This window comes from Xiphophorus couchianus, chromosome 13 (genome assembly GCF_001444195.1).
Source record: "Xiphophorus couchianus chromosome 13, X_couchianus-1.0, whole genome shotgun sequence".
NCBI lineage: Eukaryota > Metazoa > Chordata > Actinopteri > Cyprinodontiformes > Poeciliidae > Xiphophorus > Xiphophorus couchianus.
In genome coordinates, this window is record NC_040240.1 from 12,850,869 (window position 1) to 12,875,517 (window position 24,649).

Here is a 24,649-nt window from a genome sequence, read left to right on the forward strand (position 1 = left end):
CACAAAATACCTTAGTTTATTCTAATATGTTGAGAATGAGCAGGGAAAAGAGAAACACTGTTGCAAGAACATAGATCATACTTAGTATTTGTACTAAAACGCCGTAAAAACCCTGTGATCCTACTTACTCCATTTACAAGGTTTTCTTGATCTCCTGTAGTAGTTCCATTTATTACTTTCTTCTGCCTGAAAGAGAGAAGTATAAAAAAAACAATAGAGGGATAAGTGCACCGGAGAAGTGTGAGTTTCATTGTTTTGACTATCACACATGATCAAATAACAGATTTGGTTTAAAAAGCTTCAGCCTCTAATGTGTACACTGCTAACCAGGAATGCAAGGACTTTGTCCTTCAGGTAAAAAAAAATACACCCTCTTTGTTCACTTTGTAAGGTCCGCTGGTGCAATCTGATGCAATCCAGTGTAACGGACCTGCCAGGATTCTTTAAACAAAGCCTGTGGGCTTCTGTCTGACATGGAGGGGCTCTGAGAACAGACACAACAATGAATGTACCATAACAGGAATATGGAAAACCACAAAACCTACATGACAATGGACTGGACACACATAGAAAAGGAAAATATAATAGACATGGTTGAGAGAAGTACAAAAATGTAACGTACGTGTGTACGTACAAAAGAAAGTACGTGTGTATCTCAATTCATCAGAATTTTGTCAAAAAGTTGATTTCAGTAATTTATTTGTGTTACTACTGAGCGTTTTTTGTAAAAACAAAATATTGTATCAAACATTGTATCACTATTAAAACCCTCTTTTATTTCTTTGATGTATTATTCACTAAATTGAGTTTTCACCACACTGTGCATGCTATGAATCTGCATAATATTTCATCTTCAATTTTTAACTGCATTAAAGAAATTAATTATTCATAATAATTTTCTGATTTATTCAGATGCACCTGTGAAGGAGTCCATTAGTGATGTGCTGCTATGATAGGGCTGAAACGATTCCTCGAGTGATTCGAGTACCTAGATTATTAAAATTCCTCGAGGAAAATTTATCTGACTCTAAACTTCGTTAAATTATATTTTATTATTTAGTGCACCCTGTTCCGGCCGGGTTATTACTTGCGCTCTCACTTCCGCCTAAGTTGTTGACAAAAGCTAAGTGTTAGATAGACTGAACATGGCGGGCGGCTGCGCATTAGATGATTAACCTCAGTGTAGCTTTATGGACGAACCAGAAAATGTTTTTCATATCATCCCTGTTTCAACAAACGGGTGGCGGCGCATAGCTGGTAGATGTTTCTGTGTGTGATGAACGAAGGTGTCAACACAAAAGCTATAAATGGAACACCAAGGTGAGAGTTAATCTATTAAATTGACTGAAGATGAATGCATAAACTAAAAGCTGGAGTACAGACAATTTTTTGTATTTGTGAGCCTGCCACTTTATTATTAAATTGAATATAATTTCAGATTTTTGTATAACTTTTCTTCAGGTTAACTTAGAAAGTGAGCTATTATTGTTACAGGTTAATTTTCTAAACTACAGAAAAGTTATTGTTAGGGAAGCTAAAATATGAAAAATTGGACTGATGTTGATATGTGATAGTAATACTGCTGTTATGTTAGATTTACCAATGTTTTATTTTATTATTTTTTTTATCAGATTACTCGATTAATCGATAGATTACTCGATTACTAAAATATTGGTTTACAACAGCCCTATGCCATGATTAACAGCAATTTGCTTCCAAAGTATTGAGACATTTAAGCAGTTGAAAGGTCACACATTAAACTGCTAAAAAAAAAAAAAAAGGTATATATTATTTGCAACAATACTATAAGAGTTTGCAGTATTAATGGTTAAAAATAAATGTGATAAACTTTTAATATGCGAGTGTATGAAATATGTTTCCCGTGAACATGTGGCACATTTTTAAACATCAGGCCTTGGTTAAAAGATGCAACTTACAGCACAAACTTCTATCTAATCTGACTCATCTTGCAAACTTAAACATTTTTATAATTTTATTTTATCTTGTTTTCATTTGAGGTTATCAAGCACCATTCCTCTCCATAGAGTCACATTCCTGAACAACAGGAAAAGTACAACAGAGGATTGGTGTTGTTGTGCGATGCGGCTCACCCCCGACAGCTGACGCATAGACCAAGCAGCACAGAGAGCAGAAACAAGCCGGTGACGATGCTGAGTGTGACGACCAACACCAGCTGCTCACTCTGCGGCCAGTACGTGGCGCCAGTGGCAGCTGCCGTCCCTGACCCAACAACTCCCGCCTCCGAAAGCCACCGCACTCCACTCAACACCGGAGCCATGATACATCACACTGTGTGGGCAGAGGACATCGGACAGGTACCAGCTGGGAAAACACAAGCAAAATACAGACACTGTTGAGTACAAGTTCAGCTGGAGCCAGGTTCAAAAATCCCCCCCAAATTGTTCAAACTGTGATGACTTGTTGCTTTGACCCCAGAAAAGGTGAGAGTGAAAAGAGAGAAGAAAGCATTATTTTCATTCAAACAAGACCTAAGTTTTCTTATCGGAAATGAGACGAGCATCACCCAAAGATAAAAGAATGCAAAAGGAAAGTCGATTCTAGAAAACAGCAACTGTTTCCATAGCAACCACCAGACACTATCTTAATGTTGACCAAACAAAGTTCAGAGACTTTTCTAAATGCTACTGGTATTTTTTTCCTCTCACCACCAAATAAATATCTTGAATTTAATTGTTGTCGATTTCTAAAATACTCGGTGCTAAATTATGCTATTGTAAAAAAAGAGAAAAAGAAGAGAAAAATTCTTACAGATTGTTACCAGAAGTGCCAGAAAGTGAGAAGGTGCACCTTGGATCAAGGTGTCAAGCACCTTGTAAAAGCTCAATCAAACACAGAGCTGTTAAAGTTTGACCAAACTATCAAACCTTTAAGAGTATCATTAACTTAAAACCCTGCCTGAAACATTGACTCAAATAAACTAAACCAACCTTACAGCTGTTTGTTTTTCTCTGTTTTGGAGACCGGTAGCCATAAATTCAGATCGTTAATATAAAAATAAAAAAACTCCGGATTTTAGATTTTCTTATTTTAAATCAAGTTGTTAAGGTTCAGGAGCATTTTTAGCAACAGACTATACAAATGCAGATATTTATAACACCAGAACCGTACGGGAAATTTGCTACAATACACATAATTTTACTAAGATTTGAGTGTGGCTATGCGGCTCAGTTAACGAAACATATTTACAAAGATTATTTAGACCACAACACACTATGGTGTTGTGGTCTGGCTGCACAGACATAAATTGTATCAAAATAAAGACATTTTCATGTCTTTCTTTGAAAGTGACCATTTTTTGAGGCTGAACCCCTCAGCTCATCACTTCAACTGCATGTTATATCTGGATATGACCAGCAGGTGGCAGGCCAGAGCAGAGAGTGGCTGCAGTGCAGTTTGCTGCAGTGACCCCCCTCTATACAGAGCCTCCACAGCCAGCATGCGGGCTCTGCGCAGAGCATCAGAAAGCTCCTCACGTCTCTGTCTAACAGCTAAAGTTAGGCTTCACTGAACTGATGGAACCCCCCGATGTTATCACAGATGATTCATGGGTGATGTAGAAGGTGGGGGGTGGGAGGTACGGCAGGGGGAGGAGGTGGAAAATGTGTGAGCCTCAAGAAATGTCAAACAAATATATGTGAAGAGGGCTGGTATGTAGCCCAGAGAGAGTGTGCTTTGTGGGTCCCCAAGGGTGCAGAGATACAAAAGAGGCCGATGACCAAGGATTGCACAAAGTCAAGAGTGTTTAGTTTCTGCATATTTGCCTGCTTTGGCATTTTCATTCAATAACCTCCAAAGACAGCCACATCAGAGATATTGCAAGGAAAACTGTAGAAATCCAGCTCTTTATTTTGCATGAGCCAAACTCCTGCCAGACAGTGTGTACAGAATGAACGCATGTTGTTCTGGGACTGAACAACTTCTTTGTCTCTGGCTGTCTTATGCTAATGTGTCCTGGGAGCGTAGGAGCTGTGGACTCAGTTCTACCAGGCGAGAAAGTTTTGTGTGTGTCTTGGGTTGAGCTGCAGAAGTCAAATTAAATTTCTTCCACAAAGGACGTTGAGGAGAGGTTTCTGTTTTGGTTACAGGAGTTGAGTTTCTCTTGATACAAACACACCGGGATTTCTGTGTGAGTGCCTGTTGAGGAGGAGAAAATAGCCTTACCTCGACACTGTGGATGATTAGTCAGGGATGGCCTCGCCTGGAAGAGAGCAGATAAAAATTAGAAGGAGGTAGGGGAAGGTTATTACCTCAGGGAGTGGGGATTGGCTTTTTGTGGGAGAGAGTATCAGTGACTGTAGACAGGAAAGCCGTGTAAGTCGGGGGGTAATGAGGGAATTTGTGAGCAAATTCAGAACAGGCTGGCTAAAAGCTCTGGTTCGCACACACAGGTGCATCTCTGAAACATGATTTTCTTTCAGTAATTCAATATGAAATGGGAAATTTAGATACATATTTACTACACACAGATAATTCTTTCCCGCTGTGAATTTTGATAATCATAGCTTACAGCTAACAGGAATTCAAAACCAACTTTTCTTTGCATAAGACACACAAAAAAAGGGTCTTAATACAGAAACGTTATGACCATGTTATGACCTACAAAATCTTGTGGGAGAATGCTGACTCAACAACCTCTGCAAGAACAGTAAAGTCATAGCTAAAGGTGGCTGACCATATTAATGGAAAGTTAAATGGAAAAAAAAATTACTTCATAAAAAGTGCACAAAGCAGATGGCGCAGATTTCTATTCTGCACTAAAATCACAACCACAAACCCTTCTTTTATTTCCTCCATTTATGTAGATCCTATGAGATCAGAGGTTGTGTGTGCTTTCTAAACATTCAGCAAGAATCACAGAGCCAAAGGGGCATGGCTTACAATTCACAGTATTTACCTGAGCAATGTGTGTAAGGTGTGCATAGCCGACCTCATTCAGACTTTAAGCAAACTCAAGATGCAACGTCCTTTGCACTGATGCAAGAATTCATGCAAAATAAGCCCCAACCATCCCATACAATACTAGAAAATGGCCTGAATTTATATGGTAGTTTTCTTATCATAACCACTCAAAGCAGTTCACACCACAGAGACATTCACCCAACTGCATTTCACGAACTCAAAGATTCATAGATTTAATCCATAACTTTTCATTTGCAACACGACTACTCACACTTGCCCTAAACTCTTTATACATACTTTAGGAAGCAGGTGGAAATTTTTACAAATACAAAAATGTATTTTATTTTTGCTCCTATCAGTTATTAAAATTTTTAGCATAATTGAACCATCCAAAGTAACATAAGTAAACTTTTGGATTATATCAGTGTATGTGTAACCTACAAGCCAGTTTCAATTTGTACAGTGAATTACTGAAATTAGTTTGAACAACATCTACTGAAATGCAGTCTTATTGTGCCACATAAAAGGAGTACAATATGCTCCAATGTGTAGAACACATGGGGAACAACTATATTGATCAGTCATGTAACTGAGAAGATAACGACTAAGTGACATCATGGCTCGACAGTATCATGTAACACATTATAACTAATATGAAGATTCTCACATTAAATCCCTAAGAGTTCAGTAGTTAAGACAATAAAACCAGCAGGACACAGTGATTTTTCTGACCTTCATCTTTCATTCCTGCTTAAAAAAAAAAAACTCCCCAGCATGCTGTCAGACCCTCTATTACTTGTGTCTGGGAATAATAATAATAATAATAATAATAATAATTTAAAAAAAATTCCTCCCTTGACATTGTCTAGCCAGCTCCTGTCCAGGTGTCACTATCTGGCAACTGTGTGTCGGTCCGCTTGTGTCTCGGCTGGCGCTCAAACCAGAATAATTACCGGCTGCCACGGTGCAGCGTCACCATGGCAACATTGCCTTCTACCCATCACCACTATTTATGGCGGCACACAGGGAAGGAAAAAAAAAAGAAAATCAAGAGAGATGTTTTAAAAGCAACTTGTGGATTATTAGGCTGCAGGTGGTGGGTTTTATTTGTTTGATAAAGAACCTCTGAACTCCCCACCAGTAGAGCAGAGGACAAATGGACTGGAAGGGATTCAGGTCCTCTAAAACATATAATATTAAAAAAAGTGACCACATTAAACACTTTAAGAAGCAAAAAACAGCTACAATCTGTAGTTTTTAGTATGCCTGAGAAATTCTGAGTGTCTCAAGCTGAGGGTATAATTAAGTCTTTATTGCGGATTGAAATTGTGACATAAAAACAGAAAACATCTTCTGACACTGAGAAATGACTCATTTTAAGCCAATCCTAATCAACATCCACAGTAGTTTTTATGCGTAAAAGTGCCTTTCAAAGTGAAAATCTTGTAACATAGAAATGACAAGATTTCACATCATGAAAGTGATGTAACTGCATAAATGTTGAATTGTATAATTTTAACAAGTAATGAAAGGAAATGTGATTTTATTAGATTACTATTTAGATAACAGTATCCATAATCTACAAAAAAGAAAGATTTTTTTAATAGATTTTGTTTACAATGATAAACAAAAGTCATGCATACAGGCATAGGTCTGACATACAATTTACAGTTGCACACATTGTGTTTGTGGTGGTCAAGCACTGTGGGATGGGTTTGAGAGTGCTGGTAAATCTTACAACTTTATTTGTGCTCAGCAGGTTGCTTAATTTAATCATTTAATGTAATTTTCATTCCATTTACTGATGTTTTGTTTCAGTGGAAAATAAGTTCAAACAAACATTTAGATGCAAATATAAACAAAGTTGATATGGTTATGGTTTAAACAGTTGCACATGACAGAATATCTGTACATTTATCAGTGGAACAGTGGCTGTGATAAATCAATAAATTATCAAATCTAAGTTTTTTATGTCATTTTTGCTTGGGTTTGTATGAACAGCAAAAAACAAACAAACATCCTGGCTGCACAACAGCACTAACCAGGACCAGAGGGCGACTTGGATGGAAGGTGAGAATGATGGGGGAGGGGTGAAGGTGAATTGGGGTGTGCAGCCAAGAAAGGGGGAGGAATGACGATGATGACGATGACGAAAATAAAGAGGGGAATGAACAAGCAGCACAAAAACACCAGGATCAACACAAATGTACAGGTGAAGAAAATGCAAACAAAAACAAAGCAGAAATGAAAAATTAAAGCCATCCTGGACAGTAGAACAAGCACTCAGGCTGATATACAGTAGCCATAGTGACACATACACCCATCCCTCGGGAGGTTTGATGATTTACTGCCCCCTACATTCTGCAGTGCAAAAGCGACCCTGCCCTGACCGAGACACTGTAATCATCTGAATAAACACACAGGCACAAAAAGGCATTCAGAACCAGCAAAGTCTGTCGAATCAGTTCTACAGATTTATTATAATTAAAGAAAAAATCTCGAGCACCAAACAGACTGGCGTTCAGCCAGAAGCACCATCATGCACGTAATTCAATTCACTCTAATTTGCTAATCATGTGTCTTAGGTGTGTGTTAGGCAGAAGAAGCGTAATAACAGGTGCTTCTCATCAAGGGACATATCAGTGTTGCTGTGGTAACGCTGGCCAGCCTAAGGGTTATTGGTTTAGTATGAGAAATTGATCCATCCTCTCTAAATGGGAATATTGAAACTGCATAATTTATAAAGGCTCCCCTCAAATTTGCAGCTCTCATATTACAAGTAAATATGTTGTATTGATACGAAGTAATAAAGCCCTTTGCTTGTACAAGATGCAGAAGCAGTGTCTAGCAGCAACATTTATATTGATTGGTGTTTGCCGGTAGGATTAGAATACAGTCTGCAAGGGTACCCCAAAATAAATGATATTTTCCATATCTACTTTTACAACGACCCTGTAAAGTTAACAGTGTGTGCACAGATTTAGCTGGAAGCTCGCACATTAAGAATTCAGTCACCTCTTCCTCTGTAAAATGTAAACCTTTGAAAAATAAAAGGCAAAAAGTATGCAGTTCAAATATAGGGAGGCTGTTATGATTTTAAAAAACTATTTGGCCGAGGTGGTGGGACACACAGAGAAAAACCAAGCAAAAGCCCAGCTGACTAGTTGGTTTAGAGAACCTTTGCTGAACTCCGATAACAAAAATTGTATTGGCTTCAAGTATTAAATTAAAATGTATGTCTTCCCCTGGTTCCTGTTTAATAACAAAAAAATTCAAAAATAATTTTAGAACATCCTCTAAGCTGGTTTGCTAATGAGTAATGCCCTAACCCTAACCCTAATCCAAAGGTTAGGGTTAACCTTTGGATTTCAAAGGTTAACCCTAACCCTTGAAATCCAAACCAGCTGCAAGATCACGGATCAACCGCATGTCCATTTTCTCCATCGCCAATGACAAAGCTCTTCTTGTCCTCATCATGCTCTGACCTGTCCTGACCTCGCAGGGTTGCTACAGTCCACAGAGGCTCTGTGCATATGTGCAGTGATTGTGTAAACACTTGTGAGCATCTGTTCAATCTGCCTCCATTTAAAGTCCAACAACTCCATGGGAAAGCCTCATTTCCTGCCTTCCTCTGTTCATTTTTTAAAATGACATGACTGACCCTGAAGTCCAGCACCAATTTGTGTTCCAAAACATAACTAAACACAAGCTGCTATATTTATAGTGCCTAAAACCGTAATGTAATTGATGCGCTGCTGAATCACCTCATAGATTGCTCACAATTTGCTTTAACTGGAAAGTTGTAACTCTTCTTTAACCAAAAGCTTTTATTAGCTACATAAATTAAATCCTACTTAAATATAATTCTCTTTTTTTCTCCACTAGAAGAACTTCTCTCACTTGTACTTTCTACAATTATTTTTGCCAATACCTGGTCAAAACCTTTAACCCATTATCCTTTAGCTCTGAGAAGTTAAGTAGCCTATGTCTAGGGCACTAAGATTGTGAGAGGAATAATCACTCTTTCAATCTAAAGTTCAGTTCCGCTTTTATCTTCCGATCTTTAACCACTGTAATAAATACATATATTGCAGTTACTCTGACATATCTTTTAACTTCACCCTTTTTTTTCACACGCTCTCTCGGCTTGAAAAGAGGAAGAACCTCGTCAGTGTAAAGAACTTCACCCATTTGTTACTTTCAGCAAACCTCCATAGTAACAACAGCTACTGTAAACGCCCTCCGAACATAACAAACAGAAAAGGGGAAATTCAACTGAGGCAATCGCCTGCAAAAATATTTATACCACTTGAACTTCTTCACTTTTTGTAACGGTCCAGCCACAAAATTTTATGTATTCTATTTGTGATGGACCAGCGCAAAGTATTTTCTAAATGAACTGGCAAAAAAGTTACAAGGATTTAAGATTTTTTCTTATATTTGCATTCAGACCTCTTTACTCTGATGCCCAAGTTAATGTCTAATGTCGAATGTCTTCAGAGATCACCTGTGTGTCAGTTAGTCAGTATAAATTCAGCTGTTCGTAGTAAACATTAACAAATGGCTTTATGACGACCAAAGAACACAGTAGAGAGGTCAAAGAGAAAGTTGTGGAGAGGTTAAAGGCAGAAATAGGTAATTATAGCCTTCCCCAAGTTTTGGACATCTCACAGAACCCTATCTAATCCATTAGAGACAACTAAAAGCACCATAGTGACTTTGGAAGAGCTGCAGTATGATACAGTTCAGAATTGAGAATTTGTTAACAAAATAACTAACCTAGGTTGCAGGGAGAAAGCCAGACAAGTTCCATTTGCACTTTGCTTGAAGCAATTTAGGAAATAGCAAATGTATTTAAGAATGAGCGCTGGTCCAAAGAGATCAAAATGATACTTTTTAGGCTGAAAGCAAAAGAAAATATGTTTGATCTATAACTAAAACTGCACAACACTCACAATGAATCCTCTTAGTGGCAGCATAAACATCTCATTAAAACTGATGTGATCATGTATGGCGCTATGTACTGGACTCTCCTGAAATAAAACTTGTTAGATTTTGCAAATGATTTGAGATTTGGGTGAAGGTTCACCTTCCAACCATACAATGACCCTAGACTTACCGCCAGAGATACTTTGATTTAGACCAAAGTATATACAGTATATGTGTTTAAGTGACCTAGTTCAAGTCCAAAACCTAAATTCAACTGAGAATTTGTGACACAAGAATGCACTCTATTTAATTGGACTGAGCTTGAGCCATTTTATTATTAATAATAATAATTTTAAAAATGAGTCTCTGGATATACACATACCCTCAAAGACCTACAGTTGAAATTGCAGCAAAAGGTGGTTTTACAAAATATTGACTCTGCGGCCACACTATTATTCAGGATTTGTTTTACTTTTATAAACATTGTACTTTGATTTCACAACAATGCACTACTTTGTGTTTTACATAAAATTACAATAAAAAAAACATTGAAGCTTGTGGTTATATTGTGACAACACAAGGAAAAGCTTAAGGGCTGTGAATTAGTAACCGCCATGTTCTGGTGAGAGACAGCAAACATTAACAAAACTGAAACTTAATGAGAGGAGCCAGATTTTGTGTGTCTCTGACACAACAACGCATTGTTTCACTGTCACAAATTGATTAGCTGTATGATTGCAGAGCCATTCAGCTATTAATAAAATGCTAAAAACAAAAGCAATTTGTGCATTGCAATAATATCCAGCAATTAAACTGAGAAACCAGGCATAACACCCAAATATGTAAGTAGAGGCATGGAGCATGAAAATAAAAAACAATACAGCTATTATTAGGATTTGATTAACTGTCATTCATACTCTAAGTATGATCTCTAATAGCAAGATGGAGAGAGAACTGAACTTTGAGGATTTCAGGCTACCTCTAAATTATCTAACAGTGAACATGAGAGCAGTCTGCTTTTCAAGTGATCCTGAACATACAACATTGACCTGCCTCTGCTGAATGCAAAGGAAAATATGAACTGCTCGTGCGTAAGCAGATGCACATCCATGCGCGCAACCCTGACAAGGATATAGCCGATTTATTTAGCACTGAAACAACTGCATGCATAACATTTCTCCATCATTGTCACCTTGAGATGCAGATTAGCATTAGAGTGAATAAGTAGCAGATACGACCACCTCATTATTCACTGGCGACGGCCTTTATGAGGTGAATAGCCGCAAAGATAAGGGGATTATCAGGGTGAATGGAATGGGATGAAGGATGTTTTGTGTGTGTGTGTGTGTGTGTCTGTGTGTGTCTGTGTGGCTGCGACTGAGAAATCCATGGAGGTAATTCATTGTAAAAGCTGCTAATGAGATGCAACAGATGCATACAGACGAATGGGCTCATTCTTGCTCCAGCTAACACACATGCTTCACTGAGCTGCCATGTGCACAATAAACACACTGAGGTTGTCAAAAATGTACAAGCAAAAATAAGTCTTTAAAGTGTCTCTGCCACACCCAGAGCTGCTGCTGCAGAAATGGCCAAGCGGTGGTTCATTTATCTCCCTCCCATGACACCAACCTTTTGGACAAAGGGCACAAGGCAGCAAGGGGATTAATAGAGGTGTGTGAGAATAGGAGCGGCTGAAATGGAAATAGGGTCCATCTTTACAAGGCTCTAATCACAGCAAGGGTGTCTTAATAGATGACCCAGGTGGGCTGAGTGATAGAGGCTCTGCCCCTTTCAAACAAAGTGCAAAATGGATTTATTTAAGGTGAATTGTATTAAACATGTACACTGAATTTCTATCATGTTCCTTCCCCTGTCCTCCTCACCTTTCCGCACTCCATCTTTATAGCTTTCTAGACAGAAAACATTGCATCATCCGGTAAAGATATGGTAAAATATGGAAGCCCACAGGGCCTCATAGGGCACGGCTACAATCAGCAGCTGCAGCAGTCGGGGGTCAGTCGGACAGTTAGAGGGTGGCTGGGAGGAATTTTGAAGCTGAGCGAGGACTGCAATCTCATAATGGCAAAGAGGGGTGTGGGCTGCTGCTGCAAGACATTCAGATGCAACTTGGAGATTCCAAATCTGCCTCCCACATTCACATGAAAATACAGACGCAGTTCTTAAAGACTAAGATGAAGATCTGTCTTCACCTTTTTCACAATTCTATTTGATTTCTTATGTTACGAACCAAAGTTTGTTCCAAAATTTATGGCAGCGAGGAGAGAAAGTTATTCAGAGCAAAGGGGAAACTCAGGTCTGAAAAAAAGGAATTAAAACCAATTTGAAAAGAAAAGAGGAAAAATGATTATTCAAATAAAAAAGTAGCTTAAATAAAGTATCTAGATTTGGAATAACAGAGCGGTTTCTTATTTAGAAGGCTATATGGGTCACAATTTTATTTTGACAAAAAAATCAAAAAGGGGACAAATTCTCTATGCCTTGCTGACATATTGAGTAAATAATTGGTTTGTTTCCTCTTTTTTTTAGCATTTTTTTAAAATCAGTTTTTAAGGTTTGGAGACAAGCTCACATGTAGCAATTTGTGGAAAAAAATGAGAGGGCCCTGCAGAGAGTGGAGCTGAGAGGCTCGTTCCGGTGTTTATGCCCTCTATCTAGGATCAGTGTCAGAGTTGCTGGAGGAACAGCATCACAGACTCCTAACTCTGTACACATGACAGAAAACAGAAACGCTAAATCACAATCAGAACCACCAGACTGCTACACAGCTTTCTGGATCAAGATTATGTTATGAACACTGTCTTGTTTTGTTGTATGCTATTTAGTACACAAGAAAAAAAAACAAGAAATTGAATTGCTTGACTGATTGTTCAGTAAAAGAGAGCAGAAGCCAGAAGCACTTAGGTCAGCCCAGCATTTAGACTGAAAGCTGATACAACCTCCCACATACAACAATTACCATATTGTATAATTAATTTGTAATTACTTTGATCCCAGAAGTAGAAGTTTCTTATTGTATACTTTGCAAATATCAAAATGCAGTAAAAAAGGAACACTGGTGGTTTTATTTGGTCAGGTTTTATGAGTCTGTTGTTTTGGCACGTGTCCTGTGAATCAACTGATGTTACATTAAACATATATATTAACATACAAGGAGTAAAAGGAGGAAACGTTATTGACACTAGATGTAGCTCTGTAACATCAGTATGCACCCATGATGTATAGAAACTTTAAAACATGACAAATTAACAGATATTCACCTGAAACATTGTCAGGAGGATTGGCTCAATTATATGCCCCAAAACAATGTGGACTGAAAAACCCAAACTGCAAAAGCCGCAGAATGACCAGAACCTGTGCGCTTTCAGTGCTGTTCAATGCTGTTTTTACAGTGACAGTCTGATAAATGACATTAGATCTAATTTATGTGACCATCCTGTTAAGGTTTTTCCCACTAAGTTACAACATAATTATGAACCAAGAGACTAGAACAACATAGTGGAAGATTTATTAAAGTCTTCTCAGGCTGTGACTGCAGCATAATGCTCAGTGTAAAACTTGTTCCCTTTACCTTCTACTGCTGTATTGTTTAGGTTTTATCAACCGTATGCATGTTGCTTTTCCAGTTCTGTTATTGTTGGAGTTTTACATAAAGAAGAACCTTCAGCTGGATCATTGTAATGAGGTTCCTCTTCCACATGCTAGTCTGAAAATCACAAAAAACAACTGTATTCCTGAACAACCTGCACTTTTTAGCTTTTGAGTAAGGCAACAAAAATCAGATGTGTTAGGCACCATTGTTAAAGGTACAGCAGGAAGTGGTTGTCTGCAATAGATCAAATGCAGCCTTTAAAGTTGGGAGTGGTATTAAACCCTAAATAGATTCCTGATTCCTTTAAGATACTTGTACTACCACTTACTCATCTACTTCTATTGTGGGGCTGTTGTCAGGTTGAGGGGCAGACATAGTTATTTCTGCAATCTTCTGCACCAAACTGTTGGCCTTCTCTTTGCCAGCACTGCTCTGCAACATGAGCAAGAGAGCCAAACCATGTATAATAAATTTACAACATTTCAGAATTTCTAGTTATAGAAAGGCAGAGGCTGCAACAGTCCTTTTCAAATCAGTTAATGGGGGTTGGCTCAGCGTGTCCCCAGGGAGAACCGACACCAAATGAAGCAGCTGAATGTGCACCAGAGCAGTAAACAGAATGCCTGCTGGTGGCAGACAATCTGCTGTCAGTCACACACATATTCACACACAATTATTTAGGCTTGCATGCACACTTGAGAGTTTCACTCAAAACTGCGCTGAAAAATGGACTCACGTACACAGAGTCACCGGAATAGAGATGGACCAATTAGCAAGTGACAGACAGGAAGGCGGAGGGAGAAAGATGGGGAGAGAGATGAGAATACATTAAATCACTCAATGTGCAGCAATTCATCAGAGGCACCTTCACACTCTGACGCTTTCAAGGAAGCCGAGGAGGCCAGCGGCAAATCCATTCAGTTACAGTGGGAGGGTAATTTGGGACAGAGTGTAGAGAAAATGGAATGGCACGCTTGCACCCGAATATTGAAGCCAAATAAGTAAAGCACAATTCAACTTCAGCAATAACTTGATTGGGCATGTACAAAATAATGAGTGTAACCTTTTTTGCTTCTGCGATGAATCGGAGAGCAGTCCGAGGTTTACCTCACCTCTCACTCTATGACTGCTGGAAATAGGCACCACGAATATGCAGGTGGAGCCAATGACATTTATATTCACAGTCCTCCATAAAGTGTAGTTCTATAGCAGACACTACTTCAGAATACAACAGGAGTCTCACCTGCAACAAAGACCTGCAGCACAGCACAAATGTGTAAATGCACAATCAAACTGCTACCACTAAAGGTGGAGAGATAACAGTGTTGTGTCAACTCAGGAAACATTGGAATGCAGAGTTACAACCTGCTTCCACCAAGGTTAACGAAAGACTCAACAAAGCCTGAGCTCAGGAACTGCTAAGTTCATTTTTAATAACGGGAGCACAAAGCGGCTTTTGAAGTTATTCTCATTTTGATGGATTTGGTGTCAATAAAGACTTTGGTTTTGACTATTCTCGGTTAACAACAAAAGAGTTTGAGTTTATATTTATTAGATGAGCTTATTGTTAACAGAACAGTTAAATGACGTAGGTGCTTATAAAAATAGATTTACATTAAAAGGGTGAGCTCATTTGGAGAGTTGTATCTCTCTTACTAGATTGATTTTAAAATTGTTTATTGTAATTACGCCAGTTAAGAGCATCTTTATTTCATTTTACAAAAAATGTCTTTGGTGATCTACATTCAGCTGCGACAAACGCAAAAACAGAAGAAATACTTCAAAGCACTATATTTTAGGAGAAACATTTCCTAGTGAAAGAGCTGTGTTGCTAGACAGGTCATACAATGTTTGATTGCTATAAAATGGTCAGATTGGAGCAGTAAGAAACTTTCCAAAGTGGGTATAAAGTCTAACATCATTATATCAAAGCATGTGTGAATCATCTAATGGCCTTGACAACCAAATGATATTGGACCATTATGAGAACCCAATCCATGTAACACAAATTGCAAAATTGCACCAGAGACCAACTTAACAGAGGATTGAACCAATTAGCACTGCTTATGGTTGCTGAGGTTTTCCTCAGCAACAAACCATAATCACTACGAATCATGTTCAACCACCAGAGAGCTTCCTCAAGATCTCTGATTGAGTACTGTTGTGTGTTTTCAAGGCAATGACCCCTGGTGCAGATTGTTGGCATCTCTCAGAAGAATTTGTCCAACAAAGAAAAGCAGATTTTTTTGTCTTTAGAGATGCACAGTAAAAGTTTGTTTATCCATTCTCAGATATAATACAATAGATGCCCTCTAAAGTAATACTTTGAAGACAAATTCTGTTTGTCTTCAAACGGCTGCAGATTAAAAAAGCAGATAGAAAGGGCAACCAGTTTACTTTCAGCTGAGAAGGCAAGGCTCATGAGAGCCTTGAGGAGGAATTAACAGTATGCACAGGGTCAGAGAGAAGATTGATGGTTTTCTCTTAAGCTGCTTCGGTACAAAAATAAAACATGAAATCCCCCCACTTCTAACAACAATCTTATTGTATAAGACTTCCTAGATGTCAACGGGATGTGATATAAGGAGAGATCAGAAAACCAAATCCATTAGACTCATTTAAGCCTAAATATTGCACAAACAGCATACTTTGACATTAAAGTGGAGTTATTTTACTTTTAAAACATAATTTAGGATGTTTATGTTTATGTAAACGGTCTAAGGGAAGACTTAAAATATCAAACATAAATGCATAAAACAGAGTATGAACCTTTTTGGCCACAGAAGCTAAAGGAATGAGACAACAGAGAGCAAGTTTCCCACTGGAATCAGTGGAATGTAAACAGGCCATCCGCATGCATAGTTTCAAGCTGATTCTTTCGAGGTCGTGAGACGAGACCCACATCTGGTAAAAGTTGCCCCACGGAGCAACGTAGTTTGTTGGGATTGTCCTCTAAGTTTCCTCCTTCTAACCACACGCTGTGATCCAAACAGCCCCTTCAGATGCTGCAGGAATGTTGCTGCCTGCTGGGAAAAATGTCAACCTTCAACCTTTTCATTTTGTAGTAAACATCCTGTGTCTAAAATCCTGCAGATCCATGGGTAAAATGATGCGGATGCATTTTGCCGCAGCTGGGAGTATTTAGGTTGAGGATGTTAGAGCCCTCATACAAAGGCTGTATCATTTACAGGTATCTGTCACATGAGTTTAATGAAAGTTTCAGTTATGCTTTACAAATAAAAAAAAAAAGTATAATCCATAGGATATTTGGTTCAAAGTTTGTTTGACGAGTCCACATTTTGTAGTTCATAGGCCTAAGATGATCCTAATGTCAAAAAATAGACTAAAAAGGTTCATTTTGTATTTCAATCAACAGAATAAAGGTTAAACTTAAAATGTTTTTAAGAACCACTGTTCAGTGTGGAACAAAGATGGACAATCTTACCAAAAGGCCATGTAAGCAACGCCATGCAAACCATTTAAATGGGCTGGAGTCTCTTAAACAGACTAACGTCTTTTCCACGACCACAGGATGTGTCTTTTGCCATGGTTGTTTAAGAAATGAGGAGTTACTCATTGCATCAGCTGGGGTTAAATAACTTGTTGCCAGCTGAAAGATAATCGCCTATGCAGTACTTATCCAATAGGAGGCTTGTACCTATTTGCTTAGTTAAATCCAGGTGGCGACTTTTTTTTTGGCCAGGCAGTGTATATAAAGATAGATCTATAAATACAGTACAGACCAAAAGTTTGGACACACCTTTTAATTCAATGAGTTTCCTTTATTTTCATGACTATTGACATTGTAGATTCACACTGAAGGCATCAAAACTATGAATAACACATGTAGAAATATGCACTAAACAAAAAACTGTAAAACAACTGAAAATACCCCTTATATTCTAGTTTCTTCAAAGTAGCAACCTTTTGCTGTGATTACTGCTTTGCACACACTCTGCATTTTCTTGATGAGCTTCAAGAGGTCGTCACCTGAAATGGTTTTCACTTCATAGGTCAACCTGCCCTGTCAGGTTAATAAGTGGGATTTCTTGCCTTATAAATAGTCATGAAAATAAAGAAAACCCATTGAATTAGAAGGTGTGTCCAAACTTTTGGTCTGTACTATACATCTATAGATCAATCTTTATATATATATATATATAGATAGATAGATAGATAGATAGATAGAGAGAGAGAGAGAGAGAGAGAGAGAGAGAGAGAGAGAGAGAGAGAGAGAGAGAGAGAGAGAGAGAGAGAGAGAGAGAGAGAGAGAGAGAGAGAGAGAGTTAGATTAATAGATATATATCTTTAGAGATATGGATATATCTATTTATATATAGTAATAGTAATACTAGAAAATTTCTGAAGAAATTTAGCCGGGGCCTGCCAAGGCGTGCCCGTCGGTTTGGGCCCGGCGTTGTCATGCTACAAATTAGCATCGATGCTAAAGAACGCTGCAACGTAATCAATAGCATGTGGAGAATCACAAGAACGTTAAGTAAGGTGGACGTGCACCATTCAGTATGATTTAAAATTTTCTCAAGGCTTTTATTTTGGAAGTTTTGTTAAACTTTATTTCAAAGGGCCAAACTAATCCCATGCGTAATAGTCATTGGGTTAAATCAGTTATATAATGCTGAAAACGCAAGTAGTTGATGTAAAAATATTAAAGGCTTTTATTTTGAAATTTTTAGTTAAGCTTCATTTCAAAGGTCCAAACTAATCACATGTATAACAGTCATTGGGTTAAATCAGTTATATATTGCTCAACAGAGCAATTACCTGATGTAAAAAAATTCAAGGCGTTTATTTTGAAATTATTATTATGATCCATTTTAAAGCTCCGAACTAATCCCATGTGTAACAGTGCTTTGGATGAAGCCAAAAAGAGCAATTACATGATGTAAAAATATTCAAGGCTTTTATTTTGAAATTTTTGTTAAGCTTCATTTCAAAGGGCCAAACTAATCCCATGAATAACAGTCATTGGATAAAATCAATTATATAATGCTCAAAACAGCAATCTCATGTAAAAATTCTCAAGGCTTTTATTTTGAAATTTTCAGTATGCTTCATTTCAAAGGGCCAAACTAATACCATGTGTAACAGTGCTTTGGATAAAAAAGTCACATAAAGCCAAAAAGCGCAATTACATGATGTAAAAATATTCAAGGCTTTTATTTTGAAATTTTCATTATGCTTAATTTTAAAGTTCCAAACTAATCCCATGTGTAACAGTTACTGAGTTAAATCAGTTATATACAGCCCATAGCAGCAAGTAGTTCTAAAGGCCAGTTCAGTCAACCTCTGTTTCAACTGAGTGTTCCACTATATATAGAACTACAGTGATGCGTATTTGTAGTTCTAATCATCAGCCAATAGCCTCTTGAGTTCCGTTGCTATGGTAAATAAGTTTCTCACCAAAGTGTGAACTGTTAGTGACAGAGGCTGGGGCAGAGAATACTCTCTCTTAGCCAGCCAGTTTTACTGAAAAAAAGCATTGGGAACAAATCCTTCCTGTTCGGGAACCGTAATACATATTCGAAAAGCGTTTGAAGCGTATGAGAGGCCTATGTGTCTTCTGCAATAGTCCCGAGATTCATATCTGTACCTCCCTCACAACATTTACAGCGATGAGAGAAAGAAATGTTGTGCCCAGATCTGAAATTCTAGTCAAATACATGGGAGACAGCCTGACAGCCTTAGAAAATCCTGTCGCATTACTTTGCTCTGAAGCACCGTGACAGAAAACCGTACGGTCTAGATAAATTTCGAAAACATTTTACCGGCGCAGACATGCGCATCAATGTGAGGACCGATTTTGATACCAATCGTGCGATATTTGTGGGCGTGATGGCGATTTCAAAATTATTTTGGGCTCAAAAATTCTCCTCATTTCTCACTCTAGCGGAGATCTAAAGGCCCTGACTCTCACTCTAATTTTAGGAAAAATGAGAAACTTTGGGTCGCTTAGAGACAAATTGTGGACAAACCGTAATTGGTATCGACGAGCCGTCTTCACTTTCGAAGAGATCACGGACGTATCTACAAAATGAAATTTGAATGGCATTTCTACGTGAATTCGTGACGACACAGAGAATCCTCAAAAATAGGGTATTTGTAGGATTTTTCCCATTGACTTATAATGGGGGTTTTTTCGTAGTTTTTTGCGAATTATGTCGCCACGTTAACCCCGAATCCCACCAAAAGTAATAGCTCCAATGGCGTGAATTTTCTGCACGTTTTGATACCTCATTTGTAGGTGTGCACGCAGCGGTATGAGCCGCATTAACGGTTACGGATGAAAAATAAAGAATTACAATAATAAAGAAATTTCTCTTGGGAGAATAGCAATAGGTTCCTGCCATTGCTTTGCATGGCAGGCCCCAATTAATATTATTATTATTATTATTATTAATAATATCAATCCATTATGAAGCGCACTAAATCTTTTTGGACTGTGGGAGGAAGCCGGAGCGCCTGGAGAGAACCCACATATGGACATGGAGAACCAGAAAATCCCATGCAGACAGAACCAGGCTGGGATTCAAACCCAGGACTTTCTTACTGCAAGGCAAGGCAGCAGTGTTACCCACTGAGCCACTGTGCAGCCCTGATGTTTTATTCACACCAAAGGAGAATTTAGAAACTAATTAACAAAACAGTGATGACTTTAGATTGTGGCAGGAAGCCGGAGCGCCCGGAGAGAAACCTGCAAACAGGATGTTAACTTTTGATAGTTTATTCACAAAATTCAATGTTTCTTCCTCCTCTAAAAAAAACAGCTTTGTTGTTTTGGAGATTAGTGGCAGGAGAAACCATTAGGTGGGATTTTCTGTGGAGTGTGGAGTGTGGCGTTTCTCATCATGTGTTTGCTTCTCATGAATCCTCTTCTTCTGAGCTTGAACTGTCCCATTCGGGGTATTTTTTTGGGGGGGAATCAGTAAAATACGGTTCCAAAGTTTTTCCTCTTCTTCTAAGCTTGAACTGTCCCATTCGGGGTAGTTTTCCTTTTGGGGAATCAGTAACATCCGGTTCCAAAGTTGTTCCTCTTCTTCTGAGGTTGAAGTCTCTACAAACTGTTCTGAACGTTCCAAAAATCTTTCTTCATCTTCTGACTCCCTCCTGCCCTTTTTCAGGGCGGTTTTGTGTTTGCGAACAGTCTTACCGCCTGGGCCTTCACTCCTGCTCCTGTGTGTTAACCCGTCCCAAAACAAATCTCTCTCATCATCCTGGGAGCTTGAGGAACGACTCAGATTTTGGACAGAAGAAACTTCCCCAGCCGGGTCAGCTCTATGCCTGGGAACCAATGGAAACCCGTCCCAAAACAAATCTTTCTCATCATCCTGGGAGCTTGAGAAAGGACTCAGATTTTGGACAGAAGAAACTTCCCCAGCCGGGTCAGCTCTATGTCTGGGATCCGATGGAAGCCCGTCCCAAAACAAATCTCTCTCAACAGGTACTGGAGGTACTTGGAGGTACTTGGAGGTACTTTTGTCTGAATCGTTTCCAGGAAAGAAATGGTCGAATACTTTCCTCATCCCTGTCGTCACCAGATATCCTAGTCCAAAACCAATTGGGAAAATTAAAGGGTATGGCATTTTGGAAACAAAAATCCTCACTAGACACAAAACCTGTATCTCACTGAAACGTTTGGATTCTAACTGGTGTGTTGAGATTCAAGCAGTTAAAGCCTCAGAACTTCTTTGATCTGTTGTGATGTTCATGATGTCATCTGTGACCTCATCAGTGAGGTCACTGTGGCTCTGGGGAGGGTCCTGCTTCTGATTGTTGCTATGGGAACGAACAGATAAGTTCTGCCCGACTCAAACTGAAATAATGACCAAATATTTAATAAGTAATTTTTTTTTCATTTATTTAACAGGAATTGATTAACAATAGATTTCTACCTTGGTTTTCCGTACCTGATGTATGTATATATAAATATATATATAAATATATATATATATATATAGGCCTGTTGCGATAAACGGTAAATCAATTAATCGTACGATAAATCAAAACTATCGACGTCATTTCAATTATCGGCATTATCGTCTCTTCCGGCCCTTTTCTCTTTCTGTTGATGACACCGAATGAAAAAGGACTCAACTCCGGTGCTCTCCACTGACCCCCCCTTCCTCATTTCCTTAGTGTAAAGCCCAGCGCACAAGACCAGATCCAAGAGCTGTCGGCCCATTTTCAAAACCTGACAGACCACACATGAGCCGACAGAAATCCTAGGTATAACGGTTCGATCGGGTTCGGTCCTACCGTGTGGTGTCCAACAATGGGCACAAAATAATGGCTACATGTCCAGTGAACTAATTTTAAAACCAGGCATTAATCAATTCTTTACTACAATCTACCTGCAAAGCATGTTGCTAGTGTCAGTCCTGACTGACTGAAAATCATTATAACCTATTTACGTCACGTTAACAAAGAACAGCTGAAAAGTTACCGGATTTATCAACTGCGGTAGCAATTTCGCTCCAACTCCTCCTCTTGTCATTTCTATATTCTTTGCATGTTGAATAAACATTAATGTTGTTTCCACACATCATCTCCAATGTCCGCTGGACTTCGCGTTGCCTTGTCAGCTGTTTGGGATTCCCCGATGTAATTTCAACTCAGAAAGAGTGGAGGAGGATCCACGCTTTCTGATTGGCTACCTGTCACATTCAACAGGTGTAGTTAAGACTTGGTGTCATTGGTCAATCACTAAAGACTCTTTCAGGCAGCACTTCAGTTAGAGCTAAGAGGAAACTCAAAAACTGATGCTAACTTTCAAGTCTTTTTGCAGCACTTAGCTGGTTGATGTATTCTCTCAGTGCAGGGTTTCCTCCAGTGCATTATAAGCATTGTTTATTTATTCAAGTCTTTTTAAAATGTTTGCATGTTTTTTAAGACTTTATAGTTGTTTTTCAGGTATTAATCTTCCGATCTTTCAATAACACATAATTATCAAGTGATATTTTCAAATTTCCTGTCAACTTTAAACACTCAAAAACACGATGGGCCTCTGGATGAATGACTGCTGAGCGTCTAGCAAGTTTTCTGGGGGAAACCTTACAAATACTGCTTACAAATAATACATTTTTTTCTTTCATCTGTTGAGTTTTCAAAATAGTCAATTACCAGTAAAAAATTTTCATTATTCTTTAAGACAACTGAATGTCAACTAGCAACAACAGGTGCTATGTCCAGAGGAGTCTCCTTTTCTCCATTTGCATGCTGGCAGCATCTGGATAGAGCATCATTGATAATCTAGCCATCACACTTACAGCTCAAAAAATTATTATATCTTATATTATGCATCGTCTTGGAACAGATGGGTGGCATCGCTGCCTCTCATATTGAGTCAGAGTTCTGCTTGTGTTCAAACAAATCAAGTTTCAACTCTTATCGCTAATGTTGACTCCAGCTAACACCAGAACCCAACTGCTGCCTTTGGCACTTTCACGCTTTACCCTATTGTGGTGCTATTAAGCTTATGGCTCACATGACCACCTGCTCTGAAAAATGACTTTCTGGGTCGTTGCCGGATTATTTCACCACAGCGTGCAGTCTTGGGGGGCCACAAATAGGTCAACACAATTTCACATCACAGGGCTCTTACAATACAACATGCAACAGCGAAAGCACATGCCATTGAGATGAACAAAGAGGCATGTAGCAATTAATTAGCAGGAACATGTCTAGACAAGTGAAAGCAAATAGTGGCTAATTTCATGTGTTGTGACTTCTATCGGCCTTGTTTTGTGGATTCACAGGTCGAGTCCCCCCACCCCTTTCTGTGACCCCTTGTTGGTATCACAGTTATTGTTCTGTTGACAGGGCAACTAATAAACCAGCTGGTTGCAGTTCTTGTTATTGTGGTAAAACTGGCCACAGCTGCTTTAAAAAAAACATGCGTTTGAAGCAGTTTTCTCTTTGTTAAAAGCTGCAGGGAGAGAGAGCATGCTCATTTCTTCCAGGTCCTTTTACAGTGTATTCTGTCAGTAGAGCTGGCCAAGAAGATGCCAACACATTAAAGAAAAAGAAAGAGGATACAGGAACATGTGCAGTAATGTATGGTAACCACAAGGCATTAGCCATTTCTCTTTGTAATATGAAACACAAAATATAATCAAGTCTCTTAAGTCATTAAGGCTTTAAGAGTACCTGCCTTATTGATTTTCTTACATCACTAATTAAAAGAAGACACGTGAAATGGTTAGCGTGATTAAAAACACACTTTGCATGGGTATATTGTGGCTATAATGGTCCATTAAATAGGCAAGAGTGTATCGAATGTCAAGCTTAGAGGCCTTTCATGTAAAGGTAAGACTAGGACAGAGGTTTGGATTCATTACCCAACTAAAAACATACAGTAAAGTTTTCAAAGGTTTTTACAGGAAGTGACAGAGTTCAAGTGGAAGGGAAGTAGGTAAAAAAGGAGCTGACTGAAGCACCATGAGCTGCTGAGAGGCCCAGTTTAACCCCCAGAGATAGCTCCAGAGTCTCAAACCCTTTGGGAGACTGTACAAACTGTTATACAGTCTGATATGTTTGTTTTTTAAATACTAGATATGCGTAGTGGCATTTGTGAATAAATACAAAATAAAATCCAACAGAAACAAATTCACTATCGCTCTTTTTTGTTTGTTTGCTTTTGCTTGCCCATTTACTACCACAAGATGGCAGCAAAGCACCAAGGTATTTGGAATAAAGCAGCAAAAAACACAGTTAGCACAAGTAAGCAAAGACAAGATTGGCTGCAGTGGAGAAGTTTTCACTTGTGGTTTGCTCAAGCCTCTTTAACAATACGGTTCAGACACATCGCCTCTTAAAGCCTCCTCCGGTTAAGCCGGTCTGTTTTATTTTATATGTTCCGCACAGATGTAAGGTTTGCAGAACTACAGAAGATGTTAAAATCAGATAAGCTGGGTCAAAATTGAGCTCATCTCTCTTCCGAAGAGTTATTATAGATTTACAGGTTGTCTTTAATTGTCAATTCAGATTACATTTTAAACACATCAAAAGGAGGGGAATGTCCAAATATATTATTGACAGACACCACCTGAAATATAATACCCAACCAAATATATCGTATAATCAGTCCTTAGCAATTGTAACATTGAGTGCAATTATTGCAATGGTAATTGCGACTCCATAATATAGAGC

The 24,649-nt window shown here is 38.6% G+C and overlaps 1 protein-coding gene across 3 annotated transcripts in view; it reads right to left on the reverse strand.

Moving 5' to 3' along the window:
* Positions 1–24,649, reverse strand: part of pag1 (phosphoprotein membrane anchor with glycosphingolipid microdomains 1) — a 61,154-nt gene that overhangs the window by 13,428 nt on the left and 23,077 nt on the right. For all 3 annotated transcript variants that reach the window (XM_028036325.1, XM_028036323.1, XM_028036324.1), the window contains 3 exons: positions 4,204–4,240; positions 2,112–2,343; positions 129–186 (listed from right to left, as the gene is read on the reverse strand). In XM_028036325.1, the coding sequence (XP_027892126.1) occupies positions 129–186; positions 2,112–2,299 (246 nt within the window). In that variant the 5' untranslated portion in view covers positions 2,300–2,343; positions 4,204–4,240. The remainder of the gene's footprint in view (positions 1–128; positions 187–2,111; positions 2,344–4,203; positions 4,241–24,649) is intronic.